General features: G+C 52.0%; 1 protein-coding gene across 1 annotated transcript in view; it reads left to right on the top strand.

Moving 5' to 3' along the window:
- EPHB4 (EPH receptor B4) overlaps positions 1 to 27,273 on the top strand; it is a 40,873-nt gene that overhangs the window by 11,759 nt on the left and 1,841 nt on the right. The window contains exons 2-15 of the mRNA XM_060281938.1: positions 2,431 to 2,498; positions 5,602 to 6,283; positions 14,533 to 14,688; positions 16,973 to 17,302; positions 18,611 to 18,735; positions 18,895 to 19,051; positions 20,540 to 20,642; positions 20,937 to 21,007; positions 21,343 to 21,456; positions 21,672 to 21,919; positions 22,504 to 22,719; positions 23,868 to 24,017; positions 25,247 to 25,440; positions 26,910 to 27,065. Coding sequence (XP_060137921.1) covers positions 2,431 to 2,498; positions 5,602 to 6,283; positions 14,533 to 14,688; positions 16,973 to 17,302; positions 18,611 to 18,735; positions 18,895 to 19,051; positions 20,540 to 20,642; positions 20,937 to 21,007; positions 21,343 to 21,456; positions 21,672 to 21,919; positions 22,504 to 22,719; positions 23,868 to 24,017; positions 25,247 to 25,440; positions 26,910 to 27,065 — 2,770 coding nt within the window. The remainder of the gene's footprint in view (positions 1 to 2,430; positions 2,499 to 5,601; positions 6,284 to 14,532; positions 14,689 to 16,972; positions 17,303 to 18,610; positions 18,736 to 18,894; positions 19,052 to 20,539; positions 20,643 to 20,936; positions 21,008 to 21,342; positions 21,457 to 21,671; positions 21,920 to 22,503; positions 22,720 to 23,867; positions 24,018 to 25,246; positions 25,441 to 26,909; positions 27,066 to 27,273) is intronic.

The raw sequence follows: 27,273 nt of genomic DNA, 5'->3' as shown, positions 1-27,273 counted from the left end.
TGCCTCGAATTGGGGGGGGGAGTATAGCCACCCTGGCTAGTAGCTGTCGATAGCCCTCTCCTTAATGAATTTGCCCCGATCCCCTTTTCAAAGTCTGTGGCCGCCGCTGCCTCAAGTGGGAGGGAGTTCCGCAGTCTTAACTGTGCGCTTCGCTTTTGCACAACCGAAGCAGAAGCGGGGGGGCTCTCGTGCGACAAAGTTGCAACCCCCCACCCCTCGGGAGAAGGGAGGCCCTCTTCTAAAAGCCACCCGGTTCTTGCTGTGGGAGGGAGTTCCGCAGTTGAACGGCGCGTTGGAAAAGGACTTTTTAAAAAATAAAAATCCAGAAAGTGGATAAAGGGGGGGGGCGACAGGGAGGTGTCAGATGCGGATGATGTTGGGGGCACGTGTGTCTGTGAAACGGTGGGAGTTGCCTTCCTAGCCCTGGGCGGTGGCGGCAGCCGCAGAGGCTGTTTGGGGAAATGACGCGAGTCCGGCTTTTTATAAATATTCTGCCACCAAGTGCCCACCTTTGACCCTTTGGGAGTCAGCGCTGTTCCCAGAACCTCGTGCAATTGTGCGAGTGAGGAGGGGGGCCCGGGAATTGGCTCAGCGGTTTCCCCCCCCCTTTCTTTTTGGTCTGTGTGAAAAAAACAGAGCAGGGTTTTTGCGGGTGTGGATTTCGGCTTGGATTTCTGAACCACCTGGCTGGCAAGGTGCGCATATATATAAAGCTAAGCCGGGTCTGGCCTGGTTTAAAATTGGATGGGAGACTGTGTGTTGAGATCCCTGCATTGCAGGGGGGTGGAATGGATGACCCTCGGGGGTCCCTTCCAGCCCTACGATCCTAGGAAAGAATAATACTCGGTTGCTGTCGTTAATTTTGCTGCATAATTCTACACTCCCACCTGCCTTTGCAGTGCCTTGCTTTTGAAATCTTTTAAGGTAATGTTTTGTGGCTTCCTCGCGAGGAGGAGAAGCTCTGGTTTGCTCCTCCTTCAGAGGACCCAGGTGTCCTGGATTCACAGATTCCCCCCCCCCCAAAAAAAAATTCTCCATAGTCCTGCTCCCCCCATTTGTCCAAACGCAACAGGAGGACAGGCAAATTTATAAACTGCAAGGCTTTTAACATCGTGATCTTAAAAGACACCAAGAATAAAGAAAACACACACACACACACATGGAAAAAAAACCTTTCTGACGTTCATTTCCTCAAGCAAGCCGGCGTCTGAATCGATAATGTTGGAGATGGCTTGCGAGCTGATTCGAGAGACTCTTTTAAAACGTTAATTTCATTAAACGTAAAACAAGACGAACGGAGTATTCCAGCGAAAGGGAGACTAAACTCACAGGCCGGGGGGGGTATAGGGCAAGGAAACGAAAGATATAAAGAGAAACGTTAAAAGGGATATTTAGCGGTATAGATAAGCGCTTAAATAGCGGATCTAGAACTAGCATAATCAAAACCATCGCCGGATGAAATCATATTTTGGATGCAATTTGCCATCTGTGCGGATGTGTTGCTAAATAAACCACAGAAAGCCGCCAGCAACGATTATTAATTATTATTATTATTATTATTGGTTAGTAATGTCTGTTGCCTGCCCTTTACCAGCAGGTCCCCGGGAGGGATACGGCAGGTTAAAAATTCAGAATTAGAAACCGTTAAAACAAATTACAGTCATGGGAATTGGGGTGGGCCCTGAAAAACACACAATTCTCAAGTGACCAAGGCCCCCGGGGTGAAGCTGGGCAACTCCAGCACTTGCCGAAAGCGAATATGTTTTTATATATGTTGGAAGCCGTCCAGAGTGTCTGGGGCAACTCAGATGGGCAGGGTGCGAATAATAAAAACCATCACCCTCCTCATTAATGATTGTAATAATTTGCACCTTGGGCAATGAGATCAGTGACCTATTTGTATTTGTCATGCCGAACCTCAAAACGTCAACATTTTTAGTCCCCGCAATTGCCCTTTTAAACGAGAAACGCAAACTTTCCCGAAGGTTGAGATTTAAGGGATTAGATGGCTTGTGTCTTACTAAGATAGCATTTTGACCCTGAAAGCCAAATCCGCATTAGGGCAGTGCCTTTATAGGAAGTGCGCAAGCTTCCCAGTTACACAGAACTCCTCGTCAAGAGCTGCTGAAGAGTTCTGCGGCGCTCGAAAGCTTGCAAAGGATTTGGTGAAATCAACTCAAAGGATTTGGCAAATCAATTCAAGTGCTATGCAAAGCAGGGCCAGTAAAGGGTGTGGGCTACTAAGGGAGCCTTCCAAGGGCCAGGTGGGGAATGGCATTCGGCCCCCCCTGGGACTGCAGTTCCGCATTCCTGCGTAGATCATTAACCCCTTCTGGTCCTCTCCGTCGCAAAGTTCTGTGCAAGCTGAATCCTGGCCAAAAATAATAATAATGAATGTCTGAATTCTCAGCTTTCCTGTCTCTCTTTCAGAGAGTCTTATGAACACCAAGCTGGAGACGGTTGACCTTCGATGGATGACCTACCCTGCGGATGGCCAGGTGAGGCAGCGGGAAGGGGTGGGGGTGGGACAAAGAGTCGCTTGAAAATGTGAGGGTCCCTGACCTCCCTTGGGGTCACGTCGCCTCATGTCTCCTGTCGGCTTGGAGATTCGGGGCCAAGGTCTGCTAGGTGGGCGGGAAGAAATAATAATAGAAATCATAGTATTTTTAGAATCATAGAATCACTGTGACAATAGAGTTGGAAGAGACCACAAGGGCCATCCAGTCCAACCCCCTGCCAAGCAGGAAACACCATCAAAGCATTCTTGACATATGCCTGTCAAGCCTCTGCTTAAAGACCTCCAAAGAAGGAGACTCCACCACACTCCTTGGCAGCAAATTCCACTGCCGAACAGCTCTTACTGTCAGGAAGTTCTTCCTAATGTTTAGGTGGAATCTTCTTTCTTGTAGCTTGAACCCATTGCTCTGTGTCCGCTTCTCTGGAGCAGCAGAAAACAATCTCTCTCCCTCCTCCATATGACATCCTTTCATATATTTGAACATGGCTATCATATCACCCCTTAACCTTCTCTTCTCCAGGCTAAACATACCCAGCTCCCTAAGCCGTTCCTCATAAGGCATCGTTTTTAATCTTTGTTGGAAGCTGCCCAGAGTGGCTGGGGAAACCCAGCCAGATGGGCAGGGTACAAATAATAAATTATTATTGTTGTTATATTATTATTATTATTATTATTATTATTATTATTATTATTATTATTATTATTATAGTAGCCCAACCCCCTGCCATGCAGGAAACCCAGAGCCAGAAAGTTTCTTTTTTTAATTATAAACGTGAAACTTCCCGGCTTTTGTAAAAGGCGGTGGGAAGCAGGTTGAGGAACCCAGAGGCCATTGGTCCTCATCGTTTGGGGTGTGCGGCAGTGGGCTTGGGACCAGAATTGGAAGCGGGTTAAACAGGAGTGCCTCTGGGTGTGTACAGAGTGCGTTTCCCTCTGGTACCGAGTGACTGCAGCCCCGCAAGATCTCAAAATCCCCTCCATAACTCGGAGCCGGGCTGGGTGGATCGGCATTTCTGTCGGGATCTTGCCGGCGCCTGCTATCTTCTGGAAACAATTGGAGACCTTTTTTTATTCCAACCAGCTTTCGCAGCTGAACGAATGCTTCTCAGCCGCGGGTGTCCTGTTTTGTGCCGTTTTTAAAAACTCCCCTGCTCTATAAACTGTTGTGTGTGATTTTTTCCATTCGCCTCTCGTGTGTCGCCTCGAGATCTGTATGTTTGTGGAAGGCGAGGAAATAATAGAACAGCAGAGCTGTAGGGTTGGAAGGGGGCCAGCGGGTCATCTAGACCAACCCGCTGCAATGCTACCGTACTAATAATGTGTTTTGGTTTCTTTTTCTTTTTTTTAAAAAATCCCTTCATCTGGGTCAGGGCAAAGTGGGACCCATCTAGTCCAGCCATAGCTGCCAAGTTCTCCCTTTTTTTAAAGGGGAATTCCCTTATGCTGAATAGGCTTCCTCGCGAGAAAAGGGAAAACTTGGCAGCTATGAGTCCAGCATCCTGGTCTCACACTGGCCAAACAGAGGCCTGTTATAGGAAGGACTTGTCAGCCAGTGAAGCTGAACATAAAATCTTCTTTTAAAGCCATCTGAACCGGTGGCCGTTTATTGCAGCGAGTGTTCATTAGGCTTTCAGATCACTGAACGGTTAAAAACACAGTGTAAAGACGAAGCCGGATTATTAAAAACAGCAGCTCAAATCTCAGAACAAGAGAAATAACGCTCCAGACTTAGATCGGTCTGGGAGTTAACTCTGAGCAGCCCAGGAAACGAAAATAAAAAGGGAGCTGGTTGGCACCCGGAGGAGAGCTTCCCCAACATGGCGCCCTCCAGTAGGTTTGGACTACAACTCCCATTGGCCTTTGCATCGTACGGCTGTTCTGACAGGGGCTGATGGGAACTGTTTTCCAAGATGGCATTGCTTACAGGGGCTGATGGGAAGTGTGGCCCCAAATGGCCCTGCTTACAGGAGCTGATGGGAAGTGTGGCCCCAATGGCCGTGCTTACAGAGGCTGATGGGAAGTGTGGCCCCAATGGCCGTGCTTACAGAGGCTGATGGGAAGTGTGGCCCCAATGGCCGTGCTTACAGAGGCTGATGGGAAGTGTGGCCCCAATGGCCGTGCTTACAGGGGCTGATGGGAAGTGTGGCCCCAATGGCCGTGCTTACAGAGGCTGATGGGAAGTGTGGCCCCAATGGCCCTGCTTACAGGAGCTGATGGGAAGTGTGGCCCCAATGGCCGTGCTTACAGAGGCTGATGGGAAGTGTGGCCCCAATGGCCGTGCTTACAGGGGCTGATGGGAAGTGATGCCCCAATGGCTGTGCTTACAGAGGCTGATGGGAAGTGTGGCCCCAAATGGCTGTGCTTACAGGGGCTGATGGGAAGTGATGCCCCAATGGGCATGCTGACAGGGGCTGATGGGAAGAGTGGCCCCAAATGGCCATGCTTACAGGGGCTGATGGGAAGTGTGGCCCCAAATGGCCATGCTTACAGGGGCTGATGGGAAGTGTGGCCCCAAATGGCCCTGCTTACAGGGGCTGATGGGAAGTGTGGCCCCAAATGGCCCTGCTTACAGGAGCTGATGGGAAGTGTGGCCCCAAATGGCCCTGCTTACAGGGGCTGATGGGAAGTGTGGCCCCAAATGGCTGTGCTTACAGAGGCTGATGGGAAGTGTGGCCCCAAATGGCCATGCTTACAGGGGCTGATGGGAAGTGTGGCCCCAATGGCCGTGCTTACAGGAGCTGATGGGAAGTGTGGCCCCAATGGCCCTGCTTACAGGGGCTGATGGGAAGTGTGGCCCCAAATGGCCCTGCTTACAGGGGCTGATGGGAAGTGTGGCCCCAAATGGCCCTGCTTACAGGGGCTGATGGGAAGTGTGGCCCCAAATGGCTGTGCTTACAGGGGCTGATGGGAAGTGTGGCCCCAAATGGTCGTGCTGATGGGCTGATGGGAACTGTTTTCCAAAAAGGCTGTGTGGCAGGGGCTGATGGGAGCCGTGGCCCAAAACGTTGAGAAGGCCACTGGCTTGGGTTGCTCTGAACAACCAAGAACTTTCAAAATGTCCTCTCTCTCTCTCTTTGTGGCAGTGGGAGGAGCTGAGTGGTCTGGACGAGGAGCAGAACAGCGTCCGCACTTTTGAGGTGTGCGGCGTCCGCTCTCCGAACCAGAACAACTGGCTGCGCACCACCTTCGTCCCTCGCTCGGGGGCCACGCACGTCTACGCCGAGCTCCGCTTCACGGTGGTGGAGTGCTTCTCCATCCCGCAGGTCACGCGCTCGTGCAAGGAGACCTTCAACGTCTTCTTCTATGAGGCAGACCGCGACCTGGCCACCGAGTCCTTCCCGCCCTGGATGGAGAACCCGTACGTCAAGGTGGACACGGTGGCGGCCGAGCACCTGACGCGCAAGCGAGCGGGCATGGAGGCCTCTGGGAAGGTCAACGTCAAGACCCTCAAGATCGGGCCGCTCTCCAAGGCCGGCTTCTACCTGGCCTTCCAGGACCAAGGAGCTTGCATGGCCCTGCTCTCAGTCCGCCTCTTCTACAAGAAGTGCCCCGCCGTCACCGTCAACTTCACCCTCTTCCAGGAGACGGTGCCCCGCGAGCTGGTCATGCCCGTGGCCGGCCGGTGCATGCCCAACGCCGTCAAGGTCAGCGCCCGGCCGCTCAGCATGTACTGCCGCGAGGACGGAGAGTGGGCCGAGCAGACGGTCACCGACTGCACCTGCGCGGCCGGACACGAGCCGTCCGAGGAGAACACCAAGTGCCGAGGTGAGGATCCCATAATAATAATAATAATAATAATAATAATAATAATAATAATAATTTATTGTTCATACCCCACCCATCTGGCTGGGCTTCCCCAGCCACTCTGGGTGGCTTACAGTGTGGTGTAGTGGTTAAGAGTGGTAGACCCGTAATCTGGGGAACTGGGTTCGAGTCTCCGCTCCTCCACATGCAGCTGCTGGGTGACCTTGGGCTAGTCACACTTCTCTGAGGTCTCTCAGCCTCACTCACCTCACAGAGTGTTTGTTGTGGAGGAGGAAGGGAAAGGAGAATGTTAGCTGCTTTGAGACTCCATCGGGTAGTGATAAAGTGGAATATCAAATCCAAACTCCTCCTCCTCCTTCTCTTCTTCTTCTTCTTCTTCTTCTTCTTCTTCTTCTTCTTCTTCTTCTTCTTCTTCTTTCACGCTTTCTAAGCATGGGTCCAAGGCGTTTTCCCCTTGACCCCCGCTCCTTTCCAAGGGAAAACCAGCTCTTCATGATAAAGCAGATCAAATGGCAATCTGGGGGGAAACCCAGATTCCTGTTTGCTCCGATTGAGCACTAGAGAGCAGTTGTTGTTTTTCCCAGGAGGGAAGGTGTTGTTTATTCAATCTGTATACAGTGGTACCTTGGTTTACAAACTTAAACCGTTCCGTTAGTCCGTTCTTAAACCAAAACCATTCTTAAACCGAGGCGCGCTTTCCCTAATGAGGCCTCCCTCCGCCGGTGCCCTTCCATCATTCAGATCCTGTTCTTAGACTGAGGTAAAGTTCTCAAACCAAGACACTCTGTCTGGTTTTGCAGAGTTTGTAAGCCAAATCGTTCTTAAACTGGGACTGTTCTTAAACCGAGGTACCACTGTACTGCCCTTCGCCCGCAGATTTCAGGGCAGTTTCACAACATAAAAACACACAGTTGGCAATCAATCAATAAATAAGGGAGGCAAGTAAACAGGTAGTCAGAAAGGTGCAAAGGGGAAGTCATAAGTCAATACTCTGAGCTCTTGGTGCTGATGCTGTTCAAAGATGATGATTTTATTGATTTTATTTATGCCCTGCCCATCTTCCTGTGTTGCCCCAGCCACTCTGTGTGGCTTCCAACACTTATGAAAACATTATAGGACGCACCCTGCCTCCCACCCATTACTTGCCATCATCGGATCTTCTGGCAGACAACTTTGTGAAGTTAATTATTGATTCTCTAACCAAGGACTTCCCTCAACCCCTTAGGGTTGGTTGTTGTTTTTTTTTACTGTTGACTTCAATGAATGAAAAAGACTATTGTGAGACCAAGGGAGAATACTCTTCTCTCTCTAGGCCATGAGTCATAGAATCGTAGAGTTGGAAGGGACCCCTGAGGGTCATCTAGCCCAACCCCCTGCAAGGCAGGAATGTGCAGCTGGCCCATATGGAGATCAAATTTGCAACCTTGGCGCTACCAGCGCCACGCTATAAACATCATTTTCTAAATCTCCCGTCACTAGTTATAAACTGCATTTCGCTCCTGCCTTTCATCCAAGAAGCTCTCAGGTAGTGGGTTCCACCCTCACAACAACAACCCTGTAGGGTAGGCCAGCAGGCAGCGACTGGCCTGTGGGGTTTGAATCCTTCCTCGGCTGTGAAAGAGGGGATCTTGAGGGGTCAGTCAGGACCTCTTGGCTTAACCTACCTCACAACATCATCATCATCATCATCATAATTTATTATTTATACCCCGCCCATCTGGCTGGGTTTCCCCAGCCACTCTAGGCGGCTTCCAACAAAGATTAAAAATACATTAAAATGTCACACGTTAAAAGCTTCCCTAAACAGGGCTGCCTTCAGATGTCTTCTAAAAGTTTATTTCCTTGACATCTGATGGGAGGGCGTTCCACAGGGCGGGTGCCACTACCGAGAAGGTCCTCTGCCTGGTTCCCTGTAGCTTTGCTTCTCGCAGGGGGGGAACCGCCAGAAGGCCCTTAGCGCTGGACCTCAGTGTCTGGGCAGAAGGATGGGGGTGGATACGCTCCTTCAGATATACTGGGCACAAGCCATTTAGGGCTTTGAAGGTCAGCACCAACACTTTGAACTGTGCTCGGAAACATCCTGGGAGCCAATGGAGATCTTTCAGGACCGGTGTTATGTGGTCTCCCAGTCACCAATCTGGCTGCCGCATTCTGGATTAGCTGCAGTTTCCGGGTCACCTTCAAAGGTAGCCCCACGTAGAGCACATTGCAGTAGTCCAAGCGGGAGATAACCAGAGCATGCACCACTCTGGCCAGACAGTCCGCAGGTAGGAAGGGTCTCATCCTGCGTACCAGATGGAGCTGGTAGACAGCTGCCCTGGACACAGAATTAACCTGCGCTTCCATGGACAGTGGTGAGCAGTTGGTCCTTCAGGGGCACAGTTGCCCCATTCAGGACCAGGGAGTCCTCCACACCAGCCCACCCCCTGTCCCTCAAGAACAGTACTTCTGTCTTGTCAGGATTCAACCTCAATCTATTAGCCATCCTCCAGCCTCGCCTCACAGGGCTGTTGTGAGGATAAAGTGGAGAGGCGGGGGAGAACAAATTCTGCTGCCTCGACCTCTTTGGAGGAGAGGTACAAATCTGCGGTGTGGGCGCACTGGGAACATTTGTGCGCAGTTCTGGCTGGCTCGCCTCAAAAAGGATATTGTAGAGTTGGAAAAAATTCATAAAAGCGCAGCCCACATGGTCAAGAGGATGTGGAACGACTCAATACAGTGTTTGGGGTCTTTTAGTTTGGAGAACTTTCTTGGGTTCCATGATCACTGCAGATGGTGACAGCAGTCCCGGAATTAAAAGACGCCTGCTTCTTGGGAGAAAAGCAATGACAAACCTAGACAGCATCTTAAAAAGCAGAGACATCACCTCGCCTACAAAGGTCCGTATAGTTAAAGCTATGGTTTTCCCCGTAGTGATGTATGGAAGTGAGAGCTGGACCATAAAGAAGGCTGATCGCCGAAGAATGGATGCTTTTGAATTCTGGTGCTGGAGGAGACTCTTGAGAGTCCCATGGACTGCAAGAAGATCAAACCTATCCATTCTGAAGGAAATCAGCCCTGAGTGCTCACTGGAAGGACAGATCCTGAAGCTGAGGCTCCAAGACTTTGGCCACCTCATGAGATGAGAAGACTCCTTGGAAAAGACCCTGATGTTGGGAAAGATGGAGGGCACAAGGGGAAGGGGACGACAAGATGGTTGGACAGTGTTATGGAAGCTACGAACATGAGTTTGACCAAACTGCGGGAGGCAGTGGAAGACAGGAGTGCCTGGTGTGCTCTGGTCCATGGGGTCACCAAGAGTCGGACACGACTAAACAACAACAACAGTTTGGAGAAAAGGCAAGGAAGAGCTTTACGACAGAACATAGTGAAAGTGGGTAGAAGAAAGTTTTTCTTCCTCTCTCTCACAACGCCATAACTTGTGGAAGCTGAATGCTGGGAGATTCAGGACAGATAAAAGAAAATTTCTTGACAGCACAGATGGGAGTTAAACGGTGGAACTCCCTCCTGCAGGAAACAGTGACGGCCACCAACTTGGATGGCTTTAAAAGAGGATTGGGAAGATGCATGGAGGAGGCGAGGGCCATCGATGGCTACTACTAGCCAGCGATGGTTCTGCTCTGCCTCCACAGCCAGAGGCAGCAGATTCTTCTGAATCCCAGTTGCTGGAAGCTGCAGGAGAGCAGAGTGGCTCTTGTGCTCAAACCTTTGCTTTCCAACAGGGCTCTCCTTGTGTTCTTAAGCTACGATGTCCTTTTCGAGAAGAAGAAGAAGAGACCAGATCTGCAGGCAGGGTGCCAAAAGGGGCCACCGAAGCGTCTGCGTGTGGAGAGGCCCCCAAGCCCTGCGCCTTCTTGCGAGGAAGGGAGACCACATTCCGGCATTCCTCGCTTTCGAGAAACCGGGGAGGTGGATCAGGCACCAGGAAACGTAAACAGTTGGCCGGGAGGGAGCCATGTCTCAGTCAGAGAGGGATGTGTGTCTGTTGGCCGCGATCACTGTGCTTACTTTTACGGATTCAGACAGATTCCCTCCTCTTGGGAGTTTTTTTGTCTTGCAACCCAGCCAGATGGGCAGCGTATACATAATAAAATTATCATCATCATCATCATCACAGCTTCTCCCTGCACGATGCTTTGAAAGCACACAATTTCTCCCCAAAGCATCCTGGGAACTGTAGTTTTCCCACTTGTAGAGCTACAATTCCCGGAACAGAAGGCGATCCCAATGGCTAAATGGATTTCTCAGCAGAAAATCCACAAGCAGGATTCAAACACAAGAGCAGCAGTCTCCCCTCCAGTGGTTTCCAGCAACTGGCACTCAGAAGCTTTGCTGCCTCCGACTGTAGACATTGCAGAGCATAGCTATATTGACAAGTAGCCATCATAGCCCTCTCCTCCTCCATGAATTTGCCTAATCCTCTTTTAAGGCCATCCAGGTCGATGGCCACTCCTGCCTCCTGTTGCAGGGAGTTCCACAGTCCTGAATCTCCCAACATTCAGCTTCCTTGTACACCCAGGACTTCTAGCACTGTGAGCGTTGGAGAAAAAACTTACTCTAGCTACTTCCACGCCCCATTTTGCAAACGTCCGCCGTGCTGCCCCTCCCCTCCCCTTTTCTCTGAACTAAAAAGCCCCCCAACGCTACAAACTGGCATCGCCCCAGCCCCTCGATCATTTCGATGGCCCTTATCCGAAACTTCCCCAACTCTTTCCGCATCCTTTTTCAGGCGAGGCGACCAGAACGGTGCAGGAAAACATTCCAAATACGGAATGATTTTTGCAACAAGCATTGCGATACGAGAGGTTCTGGTTTTGGTCCTTTCCTTGGCGGTCCCTGGCGTGGTTCGAATGGAGCAAAGGGGTCTGGGGAAAAGGGGGCCCAAAGCTTCACCAGCCCCCTTGCTCTCCCAGGAAGCCCACCAGCCCCACAAGGGACTCGCAGTTGCTTTCTCTCTAGCTATCTTTCTCTCGGTCAGGAAGGACGGGTCTTTGAACTCCGGGGCGGCTGGACAGGGGGCGTGCAAGCCCCCAGGAATGCCAAATATCTGTGGGGTCAAGGGTAACCAGCTCCGGCAGGCAGCTGCAGTGGGGGGTGGGAGGGAGAGAGTCCTAAACAAGGCCTCTTGGAGTGGGGCAGACTTAGGGGGCAGCGGACAAGAAAGTCGCTGGGACTGTTTCAGCCATTGTTTACTGCTGCCTTCATTGTGAAAATTTCTTCTTCTGCGGGGGGGGGGGGATAGGGTGAAAGTCTCCCATCTTCCAGGGTTATCCTCCTCATTGTTTAGTGAGGATAACATTCCTGCAGTTCGGAATACACTTTTGCTGGGTTTAGCTCAATCATCTGCACATTTCTCCAATTGCAGCCGCCTCCCGGGCAGAGGCCTCTGTGGCCTTTTAACTTGTTTATTCCGTTTCGTTAGTCAATCATTTCCCATGGGGCATCTCGGGGCCGCTCTTTTGGCTTTGGCTGTCACTTCCAAGCACATTAAATTATTATTATTATTATTATTATTATTATTATTATTAATTTATAGGGACCCAGGTGGCGCTGTGGGTTAAACTACAGAGCCTAGGGCTTGCCGATCAGAAGGTCGGCAGTTCGAATCCCGGAAACGGGGTGAGCTCCCGTTGCTCGGTCCCAGCTCCTGCCCACCTAGCAGTTCGAAAGCACATCAAAGTGCAAGTAGATAAATAGGGACCGCTCCGGCGAGAAGGTAAACGGCTTTTCGGTGCGCTGCTCTGGTTCGCCAGAAGCGGCTTTGTCATGCTGGCCACATGACCCGGAAGCTGTCTGCGGACAAACGCCGGCTCCCTAGGCCTATAGAGCGAGATGAGCGCCGCAACCCCAGAGTCGGACACGACTGGACCTGATGGTCAGGGGCCCCTTTACCTTTACCTTTACCCCGCCCATCTGGCTGGGTTTCCCCCGCCACTCTGGGCGGCTTCCAACAAATACTGAAATACATTAAAATATCACAGATTAAAAACTTCCCCAAACAGGGCTGCCTTTAGGCGTTTTCTAAATGTCAGGTAGTTGTTTATCTCCTTGACCTCCGATGGGAGGGCGTTCCACAGGGCGGGTGCCACCACCGAGAAGGCCCTCTGCCTGGTTCCCTGTAGCTTTGCTTCTCGCAACGAAGGCCAGAAGGCCCTCAGCGCTGGACTTCAGTGTCCGGGCAGAATGATGGGGGTGGAGACGCTCCTTCAGGTATACAGGACCGAGGCCTTTTAGGGCTTTAAAGGTCAGCACCAACACTTTGAATTGTGCTCGGAAACTGGGAGCCAATGTAGATCTTTCAAGACCGGTGTTATGTGGTCTCGGCGGCCACTCCCAGTCACCAGTCTAGCTGCCGCATTCTGGATTAGTTGTAGTTTCCGGGTCACCTTCAAAGGTAGCCCCACGTAGAGCGCATTGCAGTAGTCCAAGCGGGAGATAACCAGAGCATCGACCACTCTGGTGAGACAGTCCGCAGGCAGGTAGGGTCTCAGCCTGCGTACCAGATGGAGCTGATAGACAGCCGCCCTGGACACAGAACAGATCCTCCTGGATCGGGCCAATGGCCCATATAGTCCAGCATCCCGTTCTCACAGCAGCCAAGTGGATCCCGGGCGGGGGGGGGGGGATCCCTGAGCAAGACCAGAGCTCAAGAGCCATTATCCCTTCCTGCAATGCCCGGCAGCTGGAATTCAGAAGCGTTGTGGCCTCTGACCGTGGAGGCAGACCAGAGCCATCCCCATATTCTCCCAATCCTCTTTGAAAGCCCTCCAAGTCATTGGCGACCCCTGCCTCCTGCAGCAGGGAGTTCCATAGTTTATCTGTGCACTGTATGAAAAAGGGCTTCCTTTTATCTGTCCTCACTGAAACCTCTGTGGGGCCATCTAACCCAGGCATCCCCAAACTCGGCCCTCCAGACGTTTTGGGACTACAACTCCCATCATCCCCGACCACGGGTCCTGTTAGCTAGGGATGATGGGAGTTGTAGTCCCAAAACATCTGGAGGGCCGAGTTTGGGGGTGCCTGATCTAACCCATGGGTAGGCAAACTAAGGCCCGGGGGCCGGATGCAGCCCAGTCACCTTCTCAATCCGGCCCATGGACAGTCCGGGAATCAGCGTGTTTTTACATGAGTAGAATGTGTCCTTTTATTTAAAACTAGCTGGCCCTGCCACGCGTTGCTGTGCATTAGTCTGTGAGATGGAGGGTAATAGCCCCCCTTCAGATCCCCCTGAGTCTCAGAGTCCCCCTGAGCCGAGGCGAGATACTGTGGAGAGGGCAGGTTTCATCCCTGTGTCTCCCCCACACTGTTGCGACCCATTACCTATCCCTGCCCCCTATTTGGTCCCCCATCCCCCCCCCAGGCAGGCCCCTACCTCCACTTGGCAATGTTGGGCCTTGTTGCTGCAAAAGGCCTGTTTTCAGTTCTGCTGAGGTCTTCAATACCTCTGCCGGATGGATGGATGTGAGTGGTGGATCTCGTGGTGGAGGCGGGGTTTGTGGGTGTGGTGTAGTTTTCACAGGAAGGGAGGGGGTGTACTGTGGGAGGAATTCCACTTGAGGGCGCTGTTTTACTTTGTTGAAAAAGAGGTCTGTACCTGCACAGGTGTGAGTTCTGAGGGATTTTTTTTTCTAGGAACACTCGGGGAGTGGGCTGGATCGTTGTGTCAAAATTTCAGGACGATCGGTCAAGCGGTTACGGAGAAAAGTGGAGCCCACACTTTCACGATTTTTACAGATAGATAGATAGATAGATAGATAGATAGATAGATAGATAGATAGATGCATCTCTGGGTTATTTGTGGGGCATAGGAATTCGTCTGAGGGACAGTGGACCGGCCCCCTGCTGGAAAAGTTTGCTGACCCCTGATCTAACCCCCTGCAGCAAAGCAAGAATCTCTGACAGCCAGCCACTTACTTTTGAAAACCTCCAATGGTTATAGAATCATAGGATTGAAAGGGACCCCCAGGGGGCATATAGCCCGACCCCAGGCAATGCAGGAATCGTAGCTAATGCATCCCTGACAGACAGCCACCCGACCTCGGTTTAAAAGCTTCCAGTGAAGGCAATCCCACCACCAGCCTCTTAAGGTTATAGAATTATAGGGTTGACAAGGTCCCCCAGAGGTCATCCAGCCCAACCCCCTGCAGCAATGCGGGGATCGCAGCGGAAGAATCCCGGACAGGCAGCCATCCAACAAACCAGCAAATATCCTTCTCATGTCCTCTGTGTCTCTCCCTCTCGCCCCACAGCCTGCCCTGTGGGGATGTTTAAGTCCTCTCAGGGCGAGGGCTTTTGCCAGAGCTGCCCGGCCTTCAGCCAATCAAACACCCCGGGATCGAGCGGGTGCCCCTGCCGCAATGGATTCTACCGGACGGAGAAGGACCCCGTGACGAAGCCGTGTGCTAGTAAGTGGTGTCAAAGGCGGTGGCGGGGGAGAGTGGTCTGGCGGGAGCCGGGATTCGGTTCAGGGGGCTAGTATTTGACCCATGGAGCTTTCGGTGACTCCGGACCTCCAGCCCCTCAAGGACTGGCTCCCCCTACATGAACCAACCTGGATCCTGTGATCTTTGTGTGCTCCCTCCATGGGAGGTCTGGAGGGTGGCAGCAGGAGGATGGGGCCTTTTCGGTGGCGGCTCCCCGCTTTCGGGATGCTCTCCCCAGGAATGATGCCCTGGCACCATCGTTACGTATCTTTAGGTGCCAGGCACAGAGCTTCCTTTTCCAACTGGACTTTTGGCTCTTAGTGATCCGTGAGTGGGATGTTTTTAACCTGCCTTTTAAAAATAGGATTTAATAATAATAATAATAATAATAATAATAATAATAATAATAATTTATTTATACCCCGCCCATCTGGCCGGGTCTCCCCAGCCACTCTAGGCGGCTTCCAACAGAAGAATAAAACACAATAATCTATTAAACATTAAAAGCCTCCCTGAACAGGGCTGCCTTCAGATGTCTTCTAAAAGTCTGGTAGTTGTTTTCCTTTTTGACATTTGATGGGAGGGCGTTCCACAGGGCGGGCGCCACCACCGAGAAGGCCCTCTGTCTAGTTCCCTGCAACTTGGCTTCTCGTAGCGAGGGAACCGCCAGAAGGCCCTCGGTGCTGGACCTCAGTGTCCGGGCAGAATGATGGAGGTGGAGACACTCCTTCAGGTATACTGGACCGAGGCCATTTAGGGCTTTCAAGGTCAGCACCAACACTTTGAATTGTGCTCGGAAACGTACTGGGAGCCAATGTAGATCTTTCAAGACCGGTGTTATGTGGTCTCGGCGGCCGCTCCCAGTCACCAGTCTAGCTGCCGCATTCTGGATTAGTTGTAGTTTCTGAGTCACCTTCAAAGGTAGCCCCACGTAGAGCGCATTGCAGTAGTCCAAGCGAGAGAGAACTAGAGCATGCACCACTCTGGTGAGACAGTCTGCGGGTAGGGAGGGTCTCATCCTGTGTACCAGATGGCGCTGATAAACAGCTGCCCTGGACACAGAATTGACCTGCGCCTCCATGGACAGCGGTGAGTCCAAAATGACTCCCAGGCTGCACACCTGGTCTTTCAGGGGCACAGTTACCCCATTCAGGACCAGGGAATCCTCCACACCTGCCCGCCTCCTGTCCCCCACGAACAGTACTTCTGTCTTGTCAGGATTCAACCTCAATCTGTTAGCCGCCATTTCTCACCATGTGCCATATACTCGCACTTGACCGCTTTGATCTTAACAACTGGCACGGCCACAGGTGCGGCTTACTGCCTGTTCTGCATCTGGAATAAATTGATATTTCAGCATGGAACGCTTTTTGGCGCCTGCTAAAAACAGCAATATAGAATGGCACTGGATGTTTTGTCTTTAGTTTATTGCTGTTTTTTTAATCTTTCAAATGGTTTTGGGAGTTCCTTTACATATAATTTATCGTTTTACTGTCTCCCGGGCCTTAAAAAAAAGAAAGAGAAAACCAAACTAGTGGTATATAAAGGTTATTGAAATAAATCTAAAACATTTTGGGCTTTTCCTCTTTCTTTTTGGTCCTAATGTTGGTTTTAATGGGCTTTGCTTCTTTGTTGAAAGTTACTTTTGGGGGAAAAGAAAAAAAGGGGGGGGGAGACAAACAAGCTTAATACAAAAATAAAACAATTGAAAGCAGCTGGAGGGCAGCATGTTCATAGAAGAGTTGGATGGGACCCCCAAGGGTCACCTAGTCTAAACCCCTGCAATGCAGGAATCACAACTAGATCATCCCTGGCAGATGGACATATAATAATAATAATAATAATAATAATAATAATAATAATAATAATAAATTTTATTTATACCCCGCCCTCCCCAGTCAAAACTGGGCTCAGGGCGGCTCACACCAATAAAATTACAATAGAACATAAAAAGCAATTGATTAAAATACAGATTAAAATACAGTATTAAAATTTAAAATTTAAGTTTAAAATGCAGCCTGATTTTAAGTAGTCCATAAATCCATCTGACCTCTGCTTGAAAACGCCCGAGGAAGGGAGCCCATTCCACTGCCAAACAGCTCTTACCGTCTGAAAGGGACACCCAGGGGTCATCTAGCCCAACCCGGCTGCAATGCAAAGGGTTTAAGGTGGCTTTGTTTGGAGCAAGGCTGTCCTGGGGTAGGTCGGGGTCCCCCCATCTTGACCGTTGCCTCTTTCCCTCCCTCCCTCCCTCCGCTCCCTGCAGAAGGCCCGTCCAAGCCCCGTAGCCCCGAGGCCAAGATCAACGGCTCGGTGGCCGTCCTGAAGTGGAGCGAGCCCCTCGAGAACGGCGGCCGTGACGACGTGGCCTACCACGTCACCTGCTCCGAGTGCCCCGAGAAGCAGCCTTGCCGGCCCTGCTCCCGCCTGGCTTACGCCCCCCGATCCAGGGGCCTGTGGGAGCGCTCGGTCACCGTGGAGGGGCTGCAGCCCTACATCAACTACCTCTTCCGGATCCAGGCCGTCAACGGCGTCTCCGAGATGAGCCACAACCCGCCGGCCTCAGAGTCCATCAACGTGACCACCAACAAGGACGGTCAGTCCCTCTCGCAGCCGGACCGGCGCAGGAATACTTGTATTATTTATACCCCGCCCATCTGACTGCGTTTCCCCAGAGAATGTTAAAAACACTATAAAACATCAAACATTAAAAACTTCCCCAAACAGGGCTGCCTTCAGATGTCTTCTAAAAGTCAGGTGGTTGTTTATTTCCTTGACATCTGATGGGAGGGCGTTCCACAGGGAGGGCGCCACCACCGAGAAGGCCCTCTGCCTGGTTCCTTGTAACCTCACTTCTCGCAGGGAGGGAACCGCCAGAAGGCCCTCGGAGCTGGACCTCAGTGTCCAGGCTGAATGATAGAGGTGGAGACTCTCCTTCAGGTATACTGGACTAAGGCAGTTTAGGGCTTTAAAGGTCAGCACCAACACTTTGAATTGTGCTCAGAAACGTCCTGGGAGCCAATGGAGGTCTTTCAGGGCCGGTGTTATATGGTCTCCCAGTCCCCAGTCTAGCTGCCGCATTCTGGATTAGTTGTAGTTTCCAGGTCACCTTCAAAGGTAGCCCCATGTAGAGCGCATTGCAGTAGTCCAAGCGGGAGATAACCAGAGCATCGACAGCGGGCAGGGAGGGTCTCATCCTGTGTACCAGATGGAGCTGGTAAACAGCTGCCCTGGACACAGAACGGACCTGCACCTCCATGGAGAGCTGTGAGTCCAAAATGACTCCCAGGCTGCTCACCTGGTCCTTCAGGGGCACAGTTGCCCCATTCAGGACCAGGGAGTCCTCCACGCCAGCCTGCCCCCTGCCCCCTCAAAAAACAGTACCTCTGTCTTGTCAGGATTCAACCTCAATCTGTTAGCCACCAACCATCCTCCAACCGCCTCCAGGCACTCACACAGGACCTTCACTGCCTTCACTGGTTCTGATTTGAAAGAGAAGTAGAGCTGGGTATCATCCACAGATTGATGAACACCCAGCCCAAACCCCCTGATGATCTCTCCCAGCGGCCGCATGTAGATGTTAAAAAGCATGGGGGAGAGGACAGAACCCTGAGGCACCCCACAAGTGGGAGCCCAGGGGTCTGAATACTCATCCCCCACCACCACTTTCTGGACACGGCCCAGGAGGAAGGAGAGGAACCACTGTATAACAGTCCCCCAGCTCTAGATAATCTAGAAGAATGTCATGGTCAGTGGTATCAAAAGCTTCTGTTGCTGGACCCAGGACGGATGGGAGCTGTAGCTACGCGTTCCAGTGTTACACGCGAGAGAGACAGCAGGAAGCCTCCTAGGGGCTGCCGCATCGCCCATGGCTCACGCGGCCCCCTATTTTCTCTCCCCACAGTCCCCCAGCCCGTCTCCGAGATCCAGCAAATGTCTGCCAGCTCCAGCGCGGTCACTTTGACTTGGCCTCCCGTCCAGCCTCCGACTGGGAGCATCCTGGACTACGAAGTCAAGTATTACGAGAAGGTGAGCAGAAGAGGGGGGGAGACATCAGAAGGGCCATCCAGCCCAATCCCCTGCAATCGCAGGAAGTGCAGCTGCGGCCGGGGGAGGGTGTGTGTGTTGGAAGAGGAGCAGTTTCCCGGCGCCCCTTCACCACCCCTTTCTCACCCACCCCCTATGCAGAGCGGCGGGGGCACCATGTTTGTGAAGACATCAGATAACCAGGTGACCCTGAGCGGCTTGCGGCGAGGGGCGATGTACGGGGTTCAAGTCCGCGCCCGCTCAGAGGCCGGGTACGGAACGTTTGGGCCTGAGAAGGCCTTCCAGACCCAGGGAATGGGTGAGTAAGAACTCTTAACATTGCCCTATGTTTCTTTCCCATTGGGATAAATCAAGTACATACTAATCAAACTTCAAGAAAGAAGATTCCACCTAAACATTAGGAAGAACTTCCTGACAGTAAGAGCTGTTCGGCAGTGGAATTTGCTGCCAAGAAGTGCGGTGGAGTCTCCTTCTTTGGAGGTCTTTAAGCAGAGGCTTGACAGACATATGTCAAGAATGCTTTGATGGTGTTTCCTGCTTGGCAGGGGGTTGGACTGGATGGCCCTTGTGGTCTCTTCCAACTCTATGATTCCATGATTCTAATTATAATAATAATAATAATTTATCATTTATACCCCGCCCATCTGGCCGGGCTTCCCCAGCCACTCTGGGCAGCTTCCAACAGAAAAATAAAATACAATAATTTATTAAACATTAAAAGCCTACCTAAACAGGGCTGCCTTCAGATGTCTTCTAAAAATCTGGTAGCTGTTTTTCTCTTTGACATCTGATGGGAGGGCATTCCACAGGGCGGGCGCCACCACCGAGAAGGCCCTCTGCCTGGTTCCCTGTAACTTGGCTTCTCGCAACGAGGGAACCGCCAGAAGGCCCTCGGTGCTGGACCTCAGTGTCTGGGCAGAACGATGGAGGTGGAGACGCTCCTTCAGGTATACAGGACCGAGGCCATTTAGGGCTTTAAAGGTCAGCACCAACACTTTGAATTGTGCTCGGAAACGTACTGGGAGCCAATGTAGATCTTTCAAGACCGGTGTTATGTGGTCTCGGCGGCCGCTCCCAGTCACCAGTCTAGCTGCCGCATTCTGGATTAGTTGTAGTTTCCGGGTCACCTTCAAAGGTAGCCCCACGCAGAGCGCATTGCAGCAGTCCAAGCGAGAGATAACCAGAGCATGCACCACTCTGGCGAGACAGTCCGCGGGCAGGGAGGGTCTCATCCTGCGTACCTGATGGAGCTGATAAACAGCTGCCCTGGACACAGAATTGACCTGCGCCTCCATGGACAGCTGTGAGTCCAGAATGACTCCCAGGCTGCACACCTGGTCCTTCAGGGGCACAGTTACCCATTCAGGACCAGGGGCTGATGGGCGTTTCTGTCCAAAATGGCTGCGGACTGGTTGGCACGGATTGGGAACAGTACTCCAAAATGCCCGTGTGGCTCGCTCAGCCAAAGTCCTGGCTCTAAAGATATATTTCCGCCTGGCGACTAAAGATATGTAATAATGTAAAAGGGTTTGGTGAAGGTGCCAGGCGGGCCTCCCCGGGGAGAGCATCTCACAGACGGAACGACGGTATAAAAACATAAAAACCATACAGTCAAATTGTAAGGAGCTTAAAAACAGAAGAGTTAAACAATGTCAAAATGCATCGTAATTGTTCCGCATGTTGCATTCTAATGATGTAATGCGCCCTGGGACCTCGAGGGGAAGGGTGCTCAATAAATCACCATCATAATTCTGATAATCCCGACCTGCTCTTCCATTCCTGGTAGAGTCGGGAAGCAGCACAGAGAAGCTGGCCCTCATTGTGGGAACAGCGGCGTTGGGCGCACTCCTGGTCCTGGCAGTGATCATTGTGGCCATTGTCTGCTTCCGGTAAGGTGCCGCCGAGGGGATGTGATTAGCCGGAGGTTGTGGGAGGGGCTAAATGGACAGTGGGAGGAGCCGGCTGATGGGAGCCGTAGTCCAAAATGGCCGCGCTGGGCAGGGAGGATGGGAGCTGCAGTCAGGCGCTGGAGGGGCAGACAGAGCGCAAAGGAAATGCAAAGAGTGATTGACGCCTCCCTTTGGAACGCGGTTGTGGGGGAGGAGCTAAAGGGAGGGCTAGTGGGCGGAGCCAAAAAGCCGCCGAGTTGGCCTTGACGCCATCTTGTTTCCTCCCTTTGGCAGCCGCCAGGGGTCGTCCAGGTCACGGGAGCAAGAATACTCCGACAAGCCTGGGCAGTACCTGATTGGACACGGTGAGTGAGCGGAGGCGGGCACTGTGGTTATGTCAGTGGGAGGAGCCTAGGTGGTGGGAGGAGCTAAGGCAGAAAGGCCTGTTTGGGTTAGTTCATTGCCAGCTTGTCATATGTCAGGAAAATTTGCCGAATTGGTGAAGTGACTGGGATGTATGGCGGTGGAAAACACAGAGGAAACAACACCCAAAGCTAAAAATCACTTTTAAAAAGCTCAACAATTTGGGTTTGTTCCCCACCCCCACCCCCAAAAAAGCTCAATGACTCTGTGGATGTCGGGAAATAGGGCAACCCTACGAAAGGGGTATTTTTATGTTTATGGTTCCTCCCCTCTCCAGGCACCAAGGTCTACATCGACCCTTTCACCTACGAAGACCCAAACGAGGCTGTGCGCGAGTTTGCCAAAGAGATCGACGTCTCGTACGTCAAGATTGAGGAGGTCATTGGCGCAGGTAAGGGCCGACACCTTACGTTGCAGGTGGTTGGACTGAAGTCACAGGCGATAGTAGTTTTTACCTGAACCTGCATCGGGGCCAGGTTTCCTCACTGCGACCCTGCTCCCTGCTTCCCCTTAAAAGAGAAAGCCCGCCAGGGGATCCCAAGCGGGTCCCGACCTCCCTGTTTCCTCCCCTGAGTCTCGCTTCCCCGCCCTCCCTCCCTCCCGCAGGCGAGTTTGGGGAGGTGTGCCGCGGCCTCCTGAAAGTGCCCGGGAAGAAGGAGATCTACGTGGCCATCAAGACCTTGAAAGGCGGCTACACCGAGAAGCAGCGGCGGGAGTTCCTCAGCGAGGCCAGCATCATGGGGCAGTTTGAGCACCCGAACATCATCCGCCTGGATGGGGTCATCACTAGCAGCGTCCCCGTCATGATCGTCACCGAGTTCATGGAGAACGGAGCCCTCGACTCCTTCCTCCGGGTAAGGACGGAGGCAGGAGCCAAGGGAGGGCTGGGGTGTGCAGACCGGGGGGGTAGGGGTCCCCCTGATCTTTGTAATAAGAAGAACTCAGGGGACTTTTGCCCATCCTCGCCTTAACTGCAATCTCGACTGAGGCTTTTGCACCCGAATTTCCCAATTCATTGAATTTATTTGTCCCTTCTTTTGGCTGCATCGACTCCGAGCAACTTGCAGTACTTTAGGCAGGAAACGAAACACACGTAGACAAGGAAAACACATATAATATATGATTATTTCTGCTTCATACGCAGCTTGATGTTTTGGACCACAGCTGGCTGGGGCGGGTGGGTCGTCGAAAACATCTGGAGAGAGCCAGGTTGGGGAAGGCCTTGAGTCGACGAAGGGTTAAGTTTCCACTGGGCCGGCTGCATCCTCTTAACGCAGCCTTTCTCAATCTGGAGGGGTCCCCCAGGTGTCGGGACTACAACTCCCATCATCCACTGGCCGCACTCGCTAGGCATGATTGGCGTTGTAGTCCAACAACATCCGGCGACTCCATGGCATAACCATTCCTAAGTCGCCTTCTCTGTCTCGCTTTTCTGCAGCTGAACGACGGGCAGTTCACCCCCATCCAGCTGGTGGGGATGCTGCGGGGGATCGCGTCTGGCATGCGCTACCTCTCTGACATGAGCTACGTCCACCGGGATTTAGCCGCCCGCAACATCCTGGTCAACAGCAACTTGGTCTGCAAAGTCTCCGATTTCGGCCTGTCTCGCTTTCTCGAGGAGAATTCATCCGACCCCACCTACACCAGTTCGCTGGTACGGAAAATTGCTTTTGTGTTTTCCCCGCTCTCAATATTATTCTATTCCAGGCATGTCCAACAGGTAGATCATGATCTACCGGTAGATCACTGGATGTCTGCGGTAGATCACTGGCTCCCCCCAACGAAGCTCAACAAGTTTGGGTCCCCTAAAAAAAGTTCAACATTTGTGCCCTGCACCCTAATAATGGGGCCTTCCTCCTCCTGAACCTGAACCCTGCAAAAGGGGGCAGATCACTGCCAGTTTTTAACTGTGAGTAGATCGCAGTCTCTTGGGAGTTGGCCATCCCTGTTCTATTCTATTCTATATTTGTTTCCTAAAATTTATATACCGCTTGATTGCAGAAGGAAACCTCAAAGCGGTTTACCAAAAAAAGAGAAAACTCTCGTTAAAAGATGTACAACCTTAATTTAAAACATGCAGAAAGTTAAACGTTAGCAGAGTTGACGTAAACGCGAGCAGTAAGAAATAACTTAAAGGGAGTAAAAAGGTTAAATTGGTAAATAGATTTGAATTGGTTACACAGTAAGACAGTGATATAAAATAAGGAACTGGGGGGGGGAGAAGAAAGAGCAGGTTGAATTTGTTTAGATTTAATTTTTGTTGTTGAAATATTGTAAAATGCAGAAATGGAAACATTTTTTTTTAAAAAAAATGCATAAAGTTAAAACCGCAGTAGAACAGAGCAAACCAAATTTAAACACAGACTTTCTGAACTTCTGGGTAGGGCTGTCTAAGTAAGAATGCCTCCGGCAGGCGTCAAAAACAAAACAGTGAGGGCACCTGTCCAATGTCAATAGGCAGGGAGTTCCAAAGATTGAGTTCTTAAAGATGTGGATGAGGTTATTACATGGCACCTTTAGCAGTGCCGCTTCCCCAGATCTAAGCAGTCAAGGTTCTTAAGGGCTTTGCATAATAACGGTAACAACTTAACTCAGAACAGCTTTGGTCCAGCGCAGTGAGCTACAGGGCCAAGCGGGGATTCGAACCTGGGTCTGTCTCACGTCCTGGTCCACCACTAAGTCTCACAAGGAACCCAGGCTTCCTGGGAGATGAGTTGAGGCCCGGCGCCTTGGGGGGGTGCAGAAGCCTCTGCCGTGTTCCCTCTTCTTCCGTTGGTCGATCCTCCCGATCTTTCTCCTCAGGGCGGGAAGATCCCGATCCGGTGGACGGCCCCAGAAGCCATCGCCTTCCGCAAGTTCACCTCCGCCAGCGACGTCTGGAGCTACGGGATCGTCATGTGGGAAGTCATGTCATTCGGGGAGAGGCCATACTGGGACATGTCAAACCAGGATGTGAGTGCCCCCTCCCAGGCCCTCATCCAGCCTCCCCCATGCCCTTCAGATGTTTTGGACTACAGCTCCCAGCAGCCCCCAGGCCAGCGCGGCCATTTTGGACCATAGCTGCCAAGTTTTCCCTTTTCTCATGAGGAAGCCTATTCAGCATAAGGGGAAATCCCTTTAAAAAAGGGATAACTTGGCAGCTATGTTTTGGCCTACAGCTCCCAGCAGCCCCTAGGCCAGCGTGGCCATTTTGGCCTACAGTTCCCAGCAGCCCCCAGGCCAGCGTGGCCATTTTGGCCTACAGCTCCCAGCAGCCCCCAGGCCAGTGTGGCCATTTTGGCCTACAGCTCCCAGCAGCACCAAGGCCAGTGCGGCCATTTTGGCCTACAGCTCCCAGCAGCCCCCAGGCCAGCATGGCCATTTTGGCCTACAGCTCCCAGCAGCCCCCAGGCCAGCATGGCCATTTTGGCCTACAGCTCCCAGCAGCCCCCAGGCCAGCATGGCCATTTTGGCCTACAGCTCCCAGCAGCCCCCAGGCCACCATGGCCATTTTGGCCTACAGCTCCCAGCAGCCTCCAGGCCAGCGCGGCCATTTTGGCCTATAGCTCCCAGCAGCCCCCAGGCCAGCATGGCCATTTTGGCCTACAGCTCCCAGCAGCCCCCAGGCCAGCGTGGCCATTGTGGCCTACAGCTCCCAGCAGCCCCCAGGCCAGCGTGGCCATTTTGGTTTTGGCCTACAGCTCCCAGCAGCCCCCAGCCAGCACGGCTGTGACTGGTTGGAGCCTGATGGGAGTTGTAGTCCCTGCTTTTGAAACCTCTTATTTACAGATAGGCGACCTCTGCCACATTTTTTCCCCTCAACCCGGCACCCATTTTATTTTCTGATGACCCTCCTCGCCACCAAGCCCCAAATCTTTGTGGGAGAGGAGTAATGTCCTTCCAGCCTTCCTTGGAGGGAGCTGCATTCTGGGGCTGCCCCCCCCCAAAAGCTCTCTCTGTGTTTCCCTCTTATTTCACCTTCCTGCATTGCAGGGGGTTGGACTAGATGTCCCTTGGGGGTCCCTTTCAAATCTATGATTCTATGGGCTCTCCTTCGTTGGAGGTTTCCCAACAGCGGTCGGACGGCCCTCTGTCGGGGTCTTTTTTTTTAAGCTGAGATTCCTGCAGGGCAAGGGGGTTGGACTAGATGACTCTCGGGGGCCCTTCCAACAGTTCCATGATTCTGTGATTCTGTCCCCCAGGTGATAAACGCCATCGAGCAGGACTACCGGCTACCGCCCCCTACGGACTGCCCCACTTCGCTGCACCAGCTGATGCTCGACTGCTGGCAGAAGGATCGCAACACCCGGCCCCGCTTTGCCCAGATCGTCAACTCGTTGGACAAGCTGATCCGGAACCCAGCCAGCCTCAAGATCGTCTCGCGGGGGAACGGAGGGTGAGTCTGGATGAGCCCCCTGCCCTCTTCCCCTGGGAGATCTGGCCTCGGAAATTACTGCAGTCGCGATGCTCTAACCACTACACCACCACTGCCTCCCCAAGGAAATAACTCCCAACCAGGAGATGCCATCGAGGATTGAATCCGGGACCTTCTGCTCGTGAGGCAAAGGCTCTGCCATTTCTCTAGGACTGTATGTGGGGTTGGGGGACCCATATCTGGGGGGTTTGTGGACACGGACAGATTTCAGAGGTGGCCGCTCCGGGGTAATTGACCCTCGCAGAATCCTAGAATTGGAAGGTACAGGCAACTCCCCATTTACACGCACTAAAGGCATGAGCCACCGCATCTGCGTGCATTGCCTCTAACCCAGAACGGGCGCAGAAAGGGGCAAAAATTGCGTCTAGCAATCCCACCGGCCTTTGAGGTTTTCCAAAGGTTTTTTTTAGGGTTTCCAGATGTTCAGAGGGGGTTTGCAGGCTTTTCTGTATTTTAATATTTTGTTGGAAGCCGCCCAGAGTGGCTGGGGGAACCCGGCCAGATGGGCGGGGTATAAATAATAAATTATTATTATTATTATTATTATTATTATTATTATTATTATTATTATTATTATTATTATTATTATCATCATCATCATCATCATCATTTTCACATGCCTCGGAACGTAACCCCCGCATAAATGGGAGAGTTCCCTGTTTGTTTGTTTTTTGGCCAATTATTTTTTTAGTGGTTTTCCATAATCTTTTAACAAATCGTTGGTCAAATTAGCACAGATTTAATACGGATTTAAAGGCTGACTTCCATGATTCTATAACTTCTGTCTCCCTCACCTTCACCACCGTAACTCTACTGAAGCGGCTGCTCTTCTCTCTCTCTCTCTCCTTCCTCCCGCCCCATTTTTCCATCTCCGCCGTATCAAACAGTTGGTCTCTTACCTCTCTCGCCCTGATCTGGCCACAGTGATCCATGCGACGGTCACCTCCAGGCTTGATTATTGTAACTCGCTCTACGCGGGGCTGCCCTCGAAGCTGACCCAGAAACAACAATATTCTGGAGATCCCGAGCCATAAGGTGGCTAGACTGGCCTCAACTAGGGCCAGGGCCTTTTCAGTATTGGCCCCAACTTGGTGGAACGCTCTTTCACAGGAGACCAGGGCCCTGCGGGATTTGTCATCTTTCCGCAGGGCCTGCAAGACAGAGCTGTTCCGCCTAGCCTTTGGGTTGGACTTAGTCTGACCCCTACGTTTTTCCTCCCTCATGGCTTGGATTTATGGTCTACTTAAAATCAGGCTGCATTTTAAACTTAAATTTTAAACTTTAATACTGTATTTTAATCTGTATTTTAATCAATTGCTTTTTATGTTTTATTGTAATTTTATTGGTGTGAGCCGCCCTGAGCCCGTTTTTGACTGGGGAGGGCGGGGTATAAATAAAAATTTATAATTATTATATTATTATAATCTCAGGCCGTCCCACCCCCTCCTGGACCAGCGCCTGCCCCACTACTCCTCCTTCGCATCTGTCGGCGACTGGCTCCGCGCCATCAAAATGGGGCGCTATGAAGAGAATTTCGCCGGCGCCGGCTTCACCACCTTCGAGCTGGTCAGCCAGCTCTCCACCGAGTGAGTAAGCCTCCGAGGCAGGAGGGTCCCAAGACCTGGGGGGGGGGGAGAGACAGGGCAGCGAGTGCGAGGTGGGGAGGAAACACTGCACTTAAATCGCATCTGTGGTTCCCGCATCGCAGGGGGTTGGACTAGATGACCGCCGGGGGTCCCTTCCAACTCTTTGGTTCTGGGATGACTCCTCTCTCCTCCTCCCTTGGCTTTCCCT

Source organism: Zootoca vivipara, chromosome 13 (genome assembly GCF_963506605.1).
Source record: "Zootoca vivipara chromosome 13, rZooViv1.1, whole genome shotgun sequence".
NCBI lineage: Eukaryota > Metazoa > Chordata > Lepidosauria > Squamata > Lacertidae > Zootoca > Zootoca vivipara.
The sequence above is the reverse complement of the archived record's forward strand: the minus strand, read 5'-3'. Positions and strand labels throughout refer to the sequence as shown.